The 14686-nt window shown below is 42.6% G+C and overlaps 1 protein-coding gene across 2 annotated transcripts; it reads left to right on the top strand.

Moving 5' to 3' along the window:
- The first annotated feature begins 510 nt into the window (after positions 1–510).
- Positions 511–14589, top strand: arl8ba (ADP-ribosylation factor-like 8Ba). Of its 2 annotated transcripts, none has more exons than XM_017691931.2 (7): positions 511–969; positions 8127–8207; positions 8332–8405; positions 10541–10634; positions 10735–10802; positions 13265–13335; positions 13485–14589. In XM_017691931.2, the coding sequence occupies exons 1-7, from the start codon at positions 847–849 to the stop codon at positions 13532–13534; spliced, it is 561 nt and encodes a 186-aa protein (XP_017547420.1). In that variant the 5' UTR covers positions 511–846; the 3' UTR covers positions 13535–14589. The 2 variants fall into 2 exon arrangements, with proteins under 2 accessions (XP_017547420.1, XP_017547421.1); XM_017691932.2 differs by lacking the exon at positions 511–969 and adding an exon at positions 1083–1469.
- The last annotated feature ends 97 nt before the right edge of the window (positions 14590–14686 follow it).

Here is a 14686-nt window from a genome sequence, read left to right as displayed (position 1 = left end):
AAAGGTAATGTCATGTGTGGACTGCATTTCACTGTTTTCAATGTTTTTATTGCATTTCAATGAGTAAAATCTGTTTAAAGTGTACAGTAACGTATGGTGGTCAGCAATACAGTCGTGCATCCCTAACCTCCAGCCCACGACTGCCCAGAAAGCCCATGCCTGCTCAGTGGATTGCACTCAATTCTGACACCAATTCAGGATTTGGTTTTTTTAGAAACCTAAATTGCTATTCCTCGTGAAGAGGTCTATGAAACGTTATAACAAAGTTTTCCACAGTCATGATGTAGCATCTCTTAATGAGAAACATTCTTGTCATTATGATTTAATATCTCATAATTACTCACTAACAATAATAAGTCTTCTTTTTTTTTTTTTTACATAATTATGAAAAGGTATGAGACACCAAATCTCATAATTATAAGATACTAAGTCATAATCATGCCATCAATTCCATTTAGAGGGGGAAACGGGCTTCTCTAGGAAACGATGCACCACAGGGTTTGTTTTCCATGCTTGGCAGTGTGGAAGAGCGATGCTTTCCACTGTACTGTTGGTGATTGATTTTCAATTTGGCCCGAATTTCTGACCATCGAGGCTAATCCACTACTAATTAAGATTCTGCATCATATTTTAAGAGCCTGAAAGAGAGCGCCGGCTAACCCAGGAGCGGAGCGGAGCGGAGGGCAGCGCAGCGCAGCCGAGCCCTAATGACTACAGCACAGTAACGCTAATCCTGCCGCGGTCATATGACAACAGGCGGTTCCTCCCAAACATCACGCTACCGCCGCTGGCTCAGACTCCGGTGCACACAAAGCCGCCAAAGTCTTGCAAATCTTCAATCCCAAAATGTTGGCGCTCATTAATCGTTTCCTAGACTGGTTCAAGTCGCTCTTCTGGAAGGAAGAGATGGAGTTAACCCTCGTCGGACTTCAGTATTCGGGGAAAACCACGTTTGTCAATGTGATAGCTGTGAGTGTCCATCAGCCCTCCGCCTACAGGCGGCTCGGTTAAAGCCCCTTTGCTTGCTTGCTTGCTTGCTCGCTTGGTGTTCTGCGTAGGCAGCCAGCTGGTCCTCGTCTTCGGGATTTAAATCAGCCGCACAGGCCTGCGGTCAGTCAGCGAACGACTGCGCCAGTGACCAATTTCATCGGCTAGTCTGACGGAGGAGAGCGTTAGCTTAGCTCGCTAACTAGCTGCCTGTGGCCTGTGCCAGCCTCAAGCCTCGCAGCTAGGCTAAGCTAAGCTAAGCTAACTAGCTATCATTTTTGCCTTTACCGGTTTGTTTACAGCGTGACAGCCGTCCTCGGGCTCGGTAGTTACTTCGGGTCGTTATCAGAAAAGCGGGATAGTTTTGTGACCCGTCTAACAAGGTCGCCGAGGTCTGGTCAGTTAGCTAATCCGCGTAGCGTTGACCTAGCTCCGAGCAGCGAGCGACCGGCGTCATGCTGCTGGCTAACTGGACTTTGGACGTAAGTGGAGCAGAAAATATAATGAATAAATATCAGGGCAGACGTCCCGTGACACTTTAGACCTATTCCGTAGTCGTTAATGTGCTATAGTGGACTGCAGGACGAGAAACCCCGCACAACAGCCGCGCAGCCTGAGCGAGCGGTAGGTAGGGTAGTCAGACTTGTTAAGCCGGGCGACCCCGCTGGCCTGCTCGGCTGTTAAGCCGGGCGACCCCGCTGGCCTGCTCGGCTGATAAGCCGGGCGACCTCGCTGGCCTGCTCGGCTGTTAAGCCGGGCGAAATCAGTGGACTTGTAGTTTGTTCTTGTGCATCTGAGTTACAACGTCTTACTATTCGCTTAGCTTCGAAACCCGCAAGTGTCCAGCGACCTTGCGTCACTCCGCCGACGAAGCTCACATTTAGCTGTGAAACCTGAAGCTGGCTGTGTGGAGCACATGATCCACACGCTCCACCGGTCCTGCCAGCCGAGCTGTAAACAACAGCGCGGTGTGCTGGGAGGCGAACAGCGCACGAATCCTAGTCACAATCAGAGGGGAACTCCACCCGTGAACGGGTTAAGATGTAAACAAAGTCATTCGGAGTGGCTTTGCGTTAAGCGCTTCAGTGCAGAGGAGCTTACGAAGTAATGTTAGGGTAGGATGGAGGGAACCAGACGTCCACCTCTAAAAGCTCCTTCACAGACACTGTTAACACAGCAGGGTTTTGTTATTCCATTGGTTTTCCAGCGTTTTACCACCGTCAGCGTTCAAATGAGAAGCTCAGAAGGCGTGTGGTGGTTTTGGGTAGTAAATAAAAGGGCTATATCTGTGTTGTAGTCGTAGGGACCCCTGGTTCCCATCACCACCACTGTAGGGAAGTCTGGGGCTGTAAGGTTCTCTACAGTGAACCACTTCACATACAACCACTCTAACTTTATTTACATCGCAACTGCAGAATTACGCATAAATTATGTACATTTGGTGGAACTCCTCCAGGTTTCTCATGTTGGGTATCATGTTTGCCGCAAAACACTAACAAGCCTGTCCTCGCTTAGTTGTGAAGGCATCCATGGTAAAGATTCTGTATTGCGTTGTTTTGCCAAGTACTATGACTTCCAATGTGGAGCAACGTGATGTGTTAAAGGGGAATCCTACCAAATTTTCTGCCAAAGTTCTGCGTTATTCAGTCATATAGTCATTTAGGGTGGTCTGATATGAAATCCTCTGTCCTAGAGAAACTTGGAGGCAGAACTGCAGTGGTGGTGGTAGGAACCAGACATCCAAAGCATCCAGTGCCTCTACAAACTATCTCACATAAAACGATTACATTGATCAGATTCAGATACGTTGGCCAAAGTCTGAGAGACATTGTTTTACAATAGCTTTGCAACACGATGTTGACCTATAACGCGTTTTAGAAATACGTCGTGGCAGAGAGGTACCTGCAGAGCGCCCTAAGGCAGATTATTCACCAAAGTATCTTTTGATGTTTACAGCTGTTTTACCATTGTCAGCATTACTGATGTTTAGCTTCACTGGTTGTTTTGCATGGTAAATATATGCGTCGCAGGCCTTGCGGCTCCTGGTTTCCGTCCCTGCCGCTGTAAAGAGTCAGGTTTCTTTACAGAGCACATTTTACATCAGACCACTCTGACTGACTTTCTCACTCACTGAGCTGTACAGGAATTTTGGAAGGTCAGTGGAATTCCCCTTTATATTGGTACAGTACTCTCTGTCCACTACCTGTTAACCATTCTACCATTCAATCATTCAATCAGTGGGCTAGACTTTGGGCAGTGGAGCAGTGGTGGGTAATTAGGTGCAGTCAGATACTTAATAAGCTGAGGAGGTCAGTGGATTTTCGCTCCGTTCTGTCATGTAGTAACTTGTGGTATGTGCTCTGAGAGGGGGCCTCAGGTATGGCCGTGTACGAGCCGTTTGGCCTCTGCCTGCTTCCTCTTTTGCAACAGGATGCGCTACTTCGTGTTTGTGAAACTCGCCACGATGAAATCTGGAACACATGAAGAATCTCTGATCCCGCCGCTGCTTTCTTTATCTCCAGTAAAGTTTAATCAGATCTGAACCTCCTCATCGGTCTATTGTCCTCGTTCAGCGGTGATGTCCTGTAGGCAGTGTTTGAACAAGGAAATGCTGTGTAAATATTAATAAGAAGGTGAAAGTTCAGAAGAAATTTCAAACACGGCCAGAATTTGTGCTGATAAACGGTTGTGTGCAAAAGCTTTGGTGCCCCAGTCAAAATATAGAATGTTTAATTGGTTTAGTGTATAGTATAGAAGTAAACACGCGGTTTTCAACTTGTGGCCCCCTTTCATTGTTTATTAAACCTTTTTTTTTTAAAAACTATTATTTATTTATTTATTTATATACAATATATCACTGCTGTCTGACAAACACTTTTCAGCTTTTGACGGTTTCAAAGGACCTGTTGTCGTTTACGTTGTGTGTAAATTTTATGACGAATGGACAAAAAGAAACGGCCCGAAATGACTTGGGAAAAACGTCTGGTTCCATTGACTTGCATTAAAAGTACAGAATGTTTTTCTTTCTCCTGTGAAGTTAGCATTTTAGACATGTGAGGTGTTTATTACAACCAAATGTTATGCCCAGCTAAATGCTGTGTTTACATTTTCAGTGCAAATCAGTGTAAAATGTTTCCCAAATCCTGGACCACCTACAAGTGAAACGGTCACCATTAGGGGTGGGAATCTCTAGGCACCTCACGATTCGATTCGATTCCGGTTCAGAGGGCAGCGATGCGATTATAAACGATTATCGATGCATCTTAATCCGTCTTTTTTGTCCTATTTTCTCACTGAGTCAGGACTTGAAACTATAAAAGCAAAGTATTTATACTTCCAATATCTTTTATTAATGAAGGAAATGGAAGTGATGTGGCCAGTGAGCTGGAAGGTCCTCATTCACTGCTTTTGTTAGGAGCACATGGGACGCTGCTGCCACTCATCTGTGGTAAAATGCGCTGTTAGGGTGAAGTAAGATCCTGTGATGGTGGACGTCCACGCGGCGCGTTACAGCCGCCCCACCCGTTTATTTTAGTGATGTTATAACGTTGGTTTTGGTCTTGTTGTAGAGAGTCAGGGGTCACTGCGTCAGTAAAATATCTGCGAGACTGGACGCTGAATCTCGGCTCCAAAGTGTGCAATGTAGCGCCGAAGCACCGGTTACGTGGACTTACTCACATTTTATAAGCAGCGCTGTTGGTTTTGTGGTACGTTAGATCTGCAACAAGAGACCGTCTCTCTAAGGAGTTGAAAGAGAAACGACTTTATCTTCACGAATATTCCCGTTCCACCTTAAACGGTGCAGCAGTTCCATTCGACGCCTCAGTCAGAATTTAAGGTGGAATGGGAAAATTCGAAGGAGAAGCGACTTCAGCCTCGTAAATCAGCCGAACGTTGAGACGTTTTACAAGAAGCTGCTCTACTTTAGAGGAAAGGTTTTCAGGCGGAGGCGGGAGGAAGGCGGCTATAGCTAAAGCTTTAAGCAGAGCAAAGTAAAGTCTGCGTTTTCCTTTATATTTTTTAGCCTATACTGGGACGTTATCACACGCTGAGACATACTGGACATAAATGTTGTGGCTGCCAAGGTGTTTAGTGGCTCTTCTTAACATCTGGGTTGTGACTCCTGACCTAACCTGGCTTTAATGCAGAGGGCGCCGGTCGGATTTCTCACTCATCCAGTAATGTGTTTATTATGTGCTGCCTCAGACTGTCGGTGCGCTGCACTTACCCCCTTCCAAGTTCCGCCTTTTATGATCTGTGAACGTTCCGTCATAAAGGAAATATTTAGAAAATCGTTTTTTGACATTTGTGAATCGATTCAGAATCGTTCACGACCGCATCTAAGAGTCGTGTTTTTCCCGCAGCCCCAGTCACCATGCATAAACAAATCTGAAGAAAAATACAAAAACAAAGCCAAAACAAACAAACAGGCAGACTGAAATTGGGCTTCTTTCCTTTCTGGAAAAGGGAAAGGAGCACGGAACGTTTCAGCACCTCATTCAGGAGCATTCGGGCAAACAAACTCAGTTTTCAGTAGAAGTTCAGAAAAATCGGGCGCAAATAAAATAATGCCTCAATTTTGACATCTAAAAATTGCGTTTGGTGTGCATATCAAATGAATTTACTGTCATCTGAAAATACTGCACAGATAAGTTGGGTTCTGCGTGTAAAGGCCTGTAAGCTTCACATGTCCGAGAACAGTAAACAGGTAAATAAAGCTTTAAAGATGGAAAAACTAGAGGCTAAGCAGATGCATCCAGACTAAACTGAGCCATCATCCAGCTCATCAAGTCGGTCAGAGAATGTTCAGTTACATTTTAGTGTTGTTTTTATTATAAAATCGAGCGAAATTGACAGACTTCACTGATGATTGTAGTTTATTTGTTTGCGTTTTCATTGATCTGGTCAGGAAGGTCTGTTCTACAGAGAACACACCAGAACTGTTCATTTGCTGAACAGTGTCAATTCTTAACATTGGGTAAGAACATAAAAGGCGGCCTGTGCAAAATTTATGCCACAGTGTGTTAAAATGACTGAATCTAGCAGAACAATGCAGGTTTGCTCCCTGTGGAGGTGGAAACTTGTTTTCATGTAGAAAAATCAACAAAACAGTTTTAAACCTTTTGCGTGCGACTGTGTCGGAGCTTAGCCTCGGCTCACGCGGCTCTCTTAGTAAAAGCAGGGCAGTTCTTTCTGAGAACGGTCGCCGGACCGAGTACGGTAGGGAAGTTTCTGTTTGGCGTAGACCAGTAGGTGTCTGTTGGTGTCTGTTGGTGTCTGTTTACGTCGAGGGGAGGCGGGGGTGGGCTCCGTTAGTCATAAGACTCATTCACTCACTTCCACTTAGGCGCTCGTGGTCAGATGATGTCTTTGCTCATGCGGTACGTTGCACATGCACCTTAGTGGTCAGTCTGTAGAGGCAAAATGACGAGACCTCCTACTATTGACGTGTTGCTGATCTCATGAAAGGCTTTCAAAACTACAGTCACATGTTTTGCTTCGACGCAGGTCTGAAGTGTAATGTAGAGTTTAAACCACACAGCGAGTGAACTGGCTTGCAGTTTGTTTGTAGCTGTGATTTTAGGATTATTTTATACTGATTCAGTAGATATTGTATGAGTAGACTTTGTGCAGCCTAGTCATGAAAGGAGGATGAAAGTTGATTTCCAGTCCACAGAGTAGATCTTTATTAAGCAGCCCGTGTGGAGTGAGATCCTTTTTTACTGAGAGTTGAAGCAGAAACACCCGTATTAGTGATGGATTATTGTCGCCCAGTTAATTTGAACCATTAAAACAGTAGTTCTAAAAAACCTGTGCTGATTAAAACCACATCCTTACTGGTTTTCAGCCGTTTGCAGAAAGTTCCCTCCCTTTACGAAAAAAAAAAACTCTGTTGATCAAAAAGTCCGATTTCGCTGAAGTTCAAGACTTTGCGCATACCATGCATACCATACGTCGTCAGAGGTTAGATTAACCCCTCACCAGCTGACTAAGTCCAGGTTCAGTCAGAAATGAGGTAAAATACTAAAAAACACAAGTGTTTTCTAGACTTGGTTATGAGTCATAACCTTCACTTGGGCATATCCTGGCCTTTTAGATAAGCACGGTCATATTAAAAAAATGTGCTGACGTTTTATTTGGAACAGAAATATATTTTAAAGGGGGATTTTTCTGCATGATTATGCATAATTTAGTCATGGTGATGTAAACGGAATCAATCGGAATGGTTTAATATGAAATGGGTCCTTGTAAAGACACTTTCTGTCATGGGGGTGGGAACCAGGGGTCACAATGTCTACAACACAAAATAGAGCCATTTTATTTACTATCCAAAATGACCAGTGAACCTACACGTGTCTTCTGAGTATTGTATATGTAATGTTGTTGATGGTAAAATAGAGGCAAGTCTGAAAAAATAAAATTTGTCTGCAAACAATTTTACCTCCAAAATAATAATAATAATAATAATAATAAATGGTAACTATAGGACTTTACTTTTAATGTAAGTCAATGGAACCGCATGTTTTTCCAAGTCATTGTGGCTCATTTCTTTTAGTCCATTCATCATCAAATGTACAGGCAGTGGACAGAGCCTCAGGCCTTTTCCAACTAAAAAGCTGAAGAACATCTAAAATGGGGATTCAAGGTTTTCTTCTGACAACAGTAATTGTACATATCGTTGCTGTCGGAAGAAAACCTTGTATCTCCATTTTTGGCATTTTTCAGTTTTTGACATCATTTGAAAGTGTTTGTTACTTTTTACATTGTTTGTAAGTTTTATGATGAATGGCCTTAAAGAAATGACCCAAAATGACATGGGAAAAATTCTGGTTCCATTGACTTGCATTGAAAGTGAAGTATGTTTTACCTTCTCCTGTAAAGTCGCTATTTTGGAGATTCAAGGTTTTCTTCTGACCACAGTAATTGTACATGTATATCTTTCTGTGAGAGAGCCTTTAGAGCCATTAAACTAGAGATGTCCGGTTCCTATCACTACCACTGTGAACAGTTCTGGCTGCATACGTTTCTCTGGAATGGAGCATTTCACACAGAACCACTCGGTATGACTGTTTACACCTTAATGATCTAGTTATGTCTTTTAAATATATATTTATTACTTTTATCTGTTTGTTTTTCAGTCGGGCCAGTTCAGTGAAGACATGATTCCAACAGTTGGATTCAACATGAGGAAGGTCACGAAAGGCAATGTCACGATTAAGGTACCGTTCCTGTCCCGGTGCCCTGGGGCAGACCTGTCTAGTTTAATGTGATGAGTAAATCAGAAGTAAAGAGCAATGAAACCAAATGAGTGGCCTAATCCAAGGTAATGTTTCTGCTGTGCAGATCTGGGATATAGGTGGGCAGCCCAGGTTCAGGAGCATGTGGGAACGGTACTGCCGAGGGGTCAACGCAATAGTGTGAGTATCAGATGTTGTACCTCAGTGCCTGTGTATACAGTGTGAAATGTGTTATTGAGGGTTTTAAGCAGGAAAGGGTTATTAAAGGGGTATTACGCATTAATTCATGTACAGAGGGGAAAATGGATATCGGTGAGTTTTATGTGAAGTCATATGAAAGCCACCCTCCATACTGATGACCTACACTAGCCAGATTGGTTTACACAGCCAGCACAATCAGCACCATTATTTATTCCATATTAGATCAATATAAGATTCGTCTTTTTGGAATGGGATTATAAAGGATTCTCAGGATGTAGTAAACAGTCATGTGCAACAGTCTGAACACCTCTGGTCAAATGACATGATTTGTTGATCTTCTAAGTGAAAATAAGTGAATACGTCCTCTACAGAGAACACACTTAAATGTGGTGTTTTCAGGACCCCAGACGTTTGCATAAGACTGTATTATAAGTATTGAGAGTTGAGTTAAACAGCATGGGCTTAAAGTTAATGTGCACAGTCTAAACAGCAGTCAACATAAAGTAGCTCTAGTGGCAGGATTTAAGAGCTGGAGTCAACTGCCGAAGTCATGTAGAGGCTCTTGCGCCCTCAATTAAAAAATGTTAGACACCTTAAATAAAATACCTGCCTCTTCAAATATCAGTTGTTTATTAGAAATGAAATTAACTATTTAACATTCGTGTGTTTTGATGGTTAACACTCAATCATTAACATTCCTAATCTGAATTTGTGCTTTGGTAAGTTGTCCCTGATATGGTGGTGTTAATGACCCACACAGTTGGGGCAGATATTTTCACCTCTGGCTTGATTTTTAATTCTGAGGTCAGGATTAGAGTCGATTTTTGGTCATTTGTGTATTGAAAACCACCAATAGAGATTCTACGGTAACACTTTATTTGAAGGCTACCTACATAAGGGCTTCATAACGCATTCATAAGCACTGAATAATGTGCTTATGAAGCGCTACTTGAACATTTATTAAGTGCTTATGTCGGTTCTCGCAACCTGACATATGTTTTATGAAATAAATGACATTGTAGTGACATAATATGAATAAACGTTGAACATATTTACAGCACTAAACACATTTAAACCCTATACATAATCGCATCAATCATCTGATCCATGCCATGGAGGGAAGAGGGGGTGGTTTCCAGGCATATTTCACCTGATATCAGTACAATGTCGTCTTAAGAATGCTGACATATATAGTTATGTATAGTGTTTTAAATGTGTTTAGTGCTGTAAATATGTTCAACGTTTATTCATATTATGTCAGTGCAATGTCATTTATTTCATAAAACATGTCAGGTTGCGAGAACCGACATAAGCACTTAATAAATGTTCAAGTAGTGCTTCATAAACACATTATTCAGTGCTTATGAATGCGTCATGAAGCCCTTATGTAGGTAGCTTTCAAATAAAGTGTTACCAATTCTACAGAGCACTGATTATTTCTCCACAGATCGGTTTGGCTCAGATAAATAAAAGGTCCCTAATAGAAGCTTTTGTAAAAGCTGATGTGCCACCGTCAAAAATAAACCCCTAGAATTAAAACCCCTAGAATGTCTGATTGCTTTGTAAAATGCCTGGTAATTTGACCGTTGGTCCGTGCATGATATAAACCCCTCTCCCTCCTTGCTCACATAGCTTTGATAGGATGCACCTAGATGCCTCATTAACAGCGGCTTCCATGGAAGAGGCGCAGAGGCGTAACAGTGATGGGTTTAGATTTCGAAACACTGTTTTCTGTGTTTAGTGATCTTTACGCCTGTAAGTACAGTGGAAATGAAAAGATGAACATCCACTGAGTGTTTTTTTTTTTAAACACTGGTTTATTTCTTTTGTCTGAGGTGACGGCTTCCTGTTGCCTGCTCTGAACTAGGTCATCAATGTGGCAGAAGTCATGTGAATGACACTTAAGGGTAGAGGCGCTAGATTTGGAGTTAAATGGCAAAAGGTGTTGGGAGAGAAATATCTCTGTGGAAATGCTGCTTACTTCCTGTTGAGGCACATGACTCGCACTTGTGGGTCATAATGTGTCAAAGAAAAAGCAGAATTAAGTTTCGACTGAAGTCAGAAATAATACATCACACGACCATGTACCTCAACGTCCTGCTCTCTCCCCAAAGGTACATGGTGGACGCAGCGGACCGAGACAAAGTAGAAGCCTCCAGAAACGAGCTGCACAACCTGTTAGACAAACCGCAGTTACAAGGAATTCCTGTAAGTCCTCACTTCGTTCTCAGCACGTCACAGCTTCACAAATAAAACATCTGCCATGCTTCTCAGACCCAGAATAAACTTGGCCCTACACCTATTTCAGGTTTTGGTACTTGGAAACAAGAGGGATCTACCCAACGCGCTGGATGAGAAACAGCTTATTGAAAAAATGTGAGTAACACGGCTGTGTCTGTTTCTGGATTCTGGATTCTGGATCTGACGCTGTTTGCGAAAACATGGTAAATTGGGCCAAAAGAAAACGAGTTGTGATCTACTTCACGGCTTCTCACGGTTTATATTTTGACTAACGTGGAAAATTGTTGGAAAGCAAACATAACATGTAGGTGAGTTTGTGCTGCAGTCACGTTTATTGGCCATGTTTACATGCAGCCTAATAATCTGTTATTAATCGCCATAGAATACATCCATGTACACTTCTCAATCGGAATAGTCTAGTCCGAATGAGGCCATTCGGAATACAATTTCTGTCCGACTGAGCGAGGTGGGTAATCCTCTAATACTCGGTTAGAATATTGTAAACGCCTGAATCCGATTCGGCTCCCGATCGGAGCATGTAAGGACGTTCTGCGCGTGTTAAAGTTTATAACGTTCAGCAGGAGCAGAAACTGGTCTGCAGAGGAAACCAATTCAAAACACAAGCGCACCAGATGAAAACTCATCTCACTCTGACCGGACCTCCCATGATGTTCGCTGTCATGGTAACGTTTACACTAAGTGGTACTCCGTGGTCGTTTTGGATCGGATTGCTTGTAATGAGCATGTAAACGAAGATAAACACCTCAGTCTGAGTCTATAATCAGAATGTATCAGTCAGATTGGCAAAAATCGCAATGGCAGGTTTATAATTGTAGATTTTTAAAAGTCAGTTTTTGCTGTTTTATTTATTTATTTTTATTTAAAATTTTTTTGCTTTGCTTTATTGAGTCACCATGTTTATCAGCTGTTTCGGGTTCCAGTGAAGCCCCTTTGCAAAGAGGGAATCCTTTATGATTATGATAATGATAATGATACTGAGGATGATGAGTCAGAGTACTAAGCCTTTTTTGCGATGACACCACTCACACAGTGCTCATCTCTGTCTTTGGCACAAATTGAATGTCTCAGACACAGGAATTACTGCCATCTACAGGCCAAGAAGCGGCTTTTCTGATTTTTTGTTTTTTTGGACGCACACACATGCAGAAGATTGCACACGCCAGTCAAATTACATGTTGAGTTTCTATGTGCCAATAAATTATCCTGGAAAATAGAGCAATTTTTTACTGCACAGAAAGAGAAAATTGGGGGGAAAAAACATAAAATATATATTTTTCCCAAAATGTTAAATTCAGCAAATAGGTGGTAATTATGGATTAAAACATAGAGATTTGTTCTGTGTAGAAAATCTAATTTTTCAAATCAACAAATCATGTAATCAGACATTTGCATACTGTGTGTATTTTATATAAATAAAATAATGCAGCTCTGCATGTCAGAGTGTGTATCTCTATTTTCGTCAATTTTTTTTTCTACACCATCGGAACAGGACAGCTGTCCTGTCACAGTGCATGTAAATTTAATGATGAATGATCCAATAGAAATAATCCAAAATCACTTGAAATAAAATCTCTTTACATTAACTTACATTAAAAGTTAACATCGTCTTTTGGCTGATGTAAAGCGTCTGTTTTGGAGATGCGTTTCTGTGGACAACTATATTTTAGTCGTACATGTACACGAGACTAACGACTGGGAAATGGGAGTAATTATTAGACCTGGAACAGTGTTGCAGTATTAGCCAGTATTAGCCAGTAATATCAGCCGCTGTCGACTACCCGTAGTATTACAGGTATCTGCGTAAACGTTGCCGGTAATGTGCTGATAATAATAACCCACGTTTTTGGTGGCAGTTGTGCCAGGCAGTCTCCTGACGATAACGGAAGATTTTCGACAGCTGTTACACTTGTGAAACCAATGAATCAACCCCTGTTTCTCTGATATCAGAAATAAATGCTGAACTGATGAATCTGAACACAAAACACTGTCATGGGCAGTCTAACAGGAACGTGGAGAGTGTGTCCAGAACTAACCTCTAGCTTGGCAATAACATGTTAAACCCCCCCAAAAAAAACCTTAAGAGGACAAATAAGAGATGAATAACAAACGACGAAGCTCACGAGCCCTGCAGTGTTCATATTACTTCATACTGTGACTGGAACCTAAAGCAGTAGTATAACATTATCTGCTGATCTCGTCTACAGATCTACCATCTCGTCCTCTTGCTCATCGTCTAGGCCGCTTATCCGCTCGGTGCTGCAGCCTTTCCCAGCGCTCAGCGGATGGAAGGCAGTAAACACCCTGGGCAGGTGCTGATATTATCAGTTGTCAGAAGTTTTAGTCCGTTAAAATCAGTCTCAGTATCGACAGCAGCATGTTCATATCGTTCAGACCTTAGGAGTTACGCACAAACACGCTGCATTTCCTGCTCTGTGTGGTGCATTCGTTTCACTTCATACAGCTGTAGTTCAGTTTTTGCTCACTTGACTGGAATCTGCTGGTATTTGTTATCAACACACACACGTGGTTATGAGCTGACGTTGTAACCGGTGTGATAAAATCTCTCTTTTTATCAGGAACTTGGCTGCTATTCAGGACCGAGAGATCTGCTGCTACTCCATTTCCTGCAAAGAGAAGGACAACATTGGTAAGCCGTTACAGTTGTGGTTAAGATCTAGCCCAACAATTCTTGGCATAAAATTAAATTCCGATGAGGTTGTGAGGTTGTGAGGTTGATCATGCGGCCCTGCCTGTGAACGATCCATTCACCGCTTTTCCCCCTCTCGCTCCGTCCAGACATCACACTGCAGTGGCTCATCCAGCACTCGAAAACGCGGAGGAGCTGAAACCGTGGCTTCCTGTGTGTCCCAGCTTTGTCTGCTGCCATGTTACTCGCACCCCATCCTGCTCCCGCGGTGAAAACTGTACAGTTGTCCATCCTGCTGTTCCATCACACCACCCTCCCCCCCAGTTCTTCACAAGTGTCCCCTTCGCACCCATCCTAGAACACAGTCCATGTTTCGAGCCTGTCGTCGCAAGATGTTAGCCTGCAGAACCAGCGCCTCAAACCTTCGACACTGCATCTTCAGCAGAGCAGCAGAACTACCGCCTGCTAAACCAAGAAGCTCAGTGCTCTCTCCTCTATGATGGGGTGTAACAGTCAGTCAGAAACACCAAGACCTGTTCAGCCTTCTTGAGGGTCCCTTCCCACTCCTCCTCCTCGACCTCCCCAGTACAGTCCTATGTGCGAAACGAAACCCGGGGGAGAATAAAGACTTGATAAGGTTCTGCCAACCCCCCCCACCCCTCCCAGTTTGCCAGGTCTTGGCTCGTGTGCGAGTGTAATTATGTATGACTGTTGCTTTCTTTTGCTTCTCTCTTTCTCGTCTTTGGCCAAAACGTTTCCTCCTGAGAAAACCGTATGTAATATTTAACTGAAAGGAATAAGTAAATACGCCAGCAGACAGCTTGACCGGTATGTACAAATGTTGATCAAGTCAGATTTTTACAAGGATGAGCAGAACTATATTTAAGTGAATGTATGGAAGGCCTGGGTTTAGTAGTTTTCCTTTAACTCAACAATGTCTTTGGATGCTGTTGGCAGGCTGGGTGAGAGAGCGGGCGAAGTTAAAAGTGCCTTGTGCAGTGTATCTCTCTCTCTCCCAAGCTGAACAGTATGCCGGGTGTGCCTGCCTGGAATTTGACGTAAAAAAAAAAGACAACCTATGAAGAAACGAAGGAAACAGGCATGCTTTTAAGGTTAGGTTATTGTACCGTTGTCATTATCAACACAGTCTTTGCTTTGACCTCTGTGAAGAGGCAAAATATTTGAAACCCCACTATTATCAATGCACTTTTGTAAATATAAACCAATAAATAATTGTTGATGTCTAAAAGGAAACTTCTGCTTGTGGTGGTGTTTTTTTTCCTCAGAACAAGAAATATAAACAGGAACTGAATCTAGGTTTATTGAAATTGTTCAAAAGTTGCAGTACCTG

This window comes from Pygocentrus nattereri, chromosome 26 (genome assembly GCF_015220715.1).
Source record: "Pygocentrus nattereri isolate fPygNat1 chromosome 26, fPygNat1.pri, whole genome shotgun sequence".
Taxonomy (NCBI): Eukaryota; Metazoa; Chordata; class Actinopteri; order Characiformes; family Serrasalmidae; genus Pygocentrus; species Pygocentrus nattereri.
Note: the sequence above shows the minus strand (reverse complement) of the source record. Positions and strands in the feature narration are given on the sequence as shown.

What these genes read in the sequence shown, in the direction of transcription:
- arl8ba (XM_017691931.2), top strand. Translation starts at nt 847, where the DNA reads ATGTTGGCGCTCATTAATCGTTTCCTAGACTGGTTCAAGTCGCTCTTC. An exon ending in CGCAGTTACAAGGAATTCCT is followed by an intron (nt 10,635 to 10,734) that starts GTAAGTCCTCAC and finishes CACCTATTTCAG; the next exon opens with GTTTTGGTACTTGGAAACAA. An exon ending in AAACAGCTTATTGAAAAAAT is followed by an intron (nt 10,803 to 13,264) that starts GTGAGTAACACG and finishes TCTTTTTATCAG; the next exon opens with GAACTTGGCTGCTATTCAGG.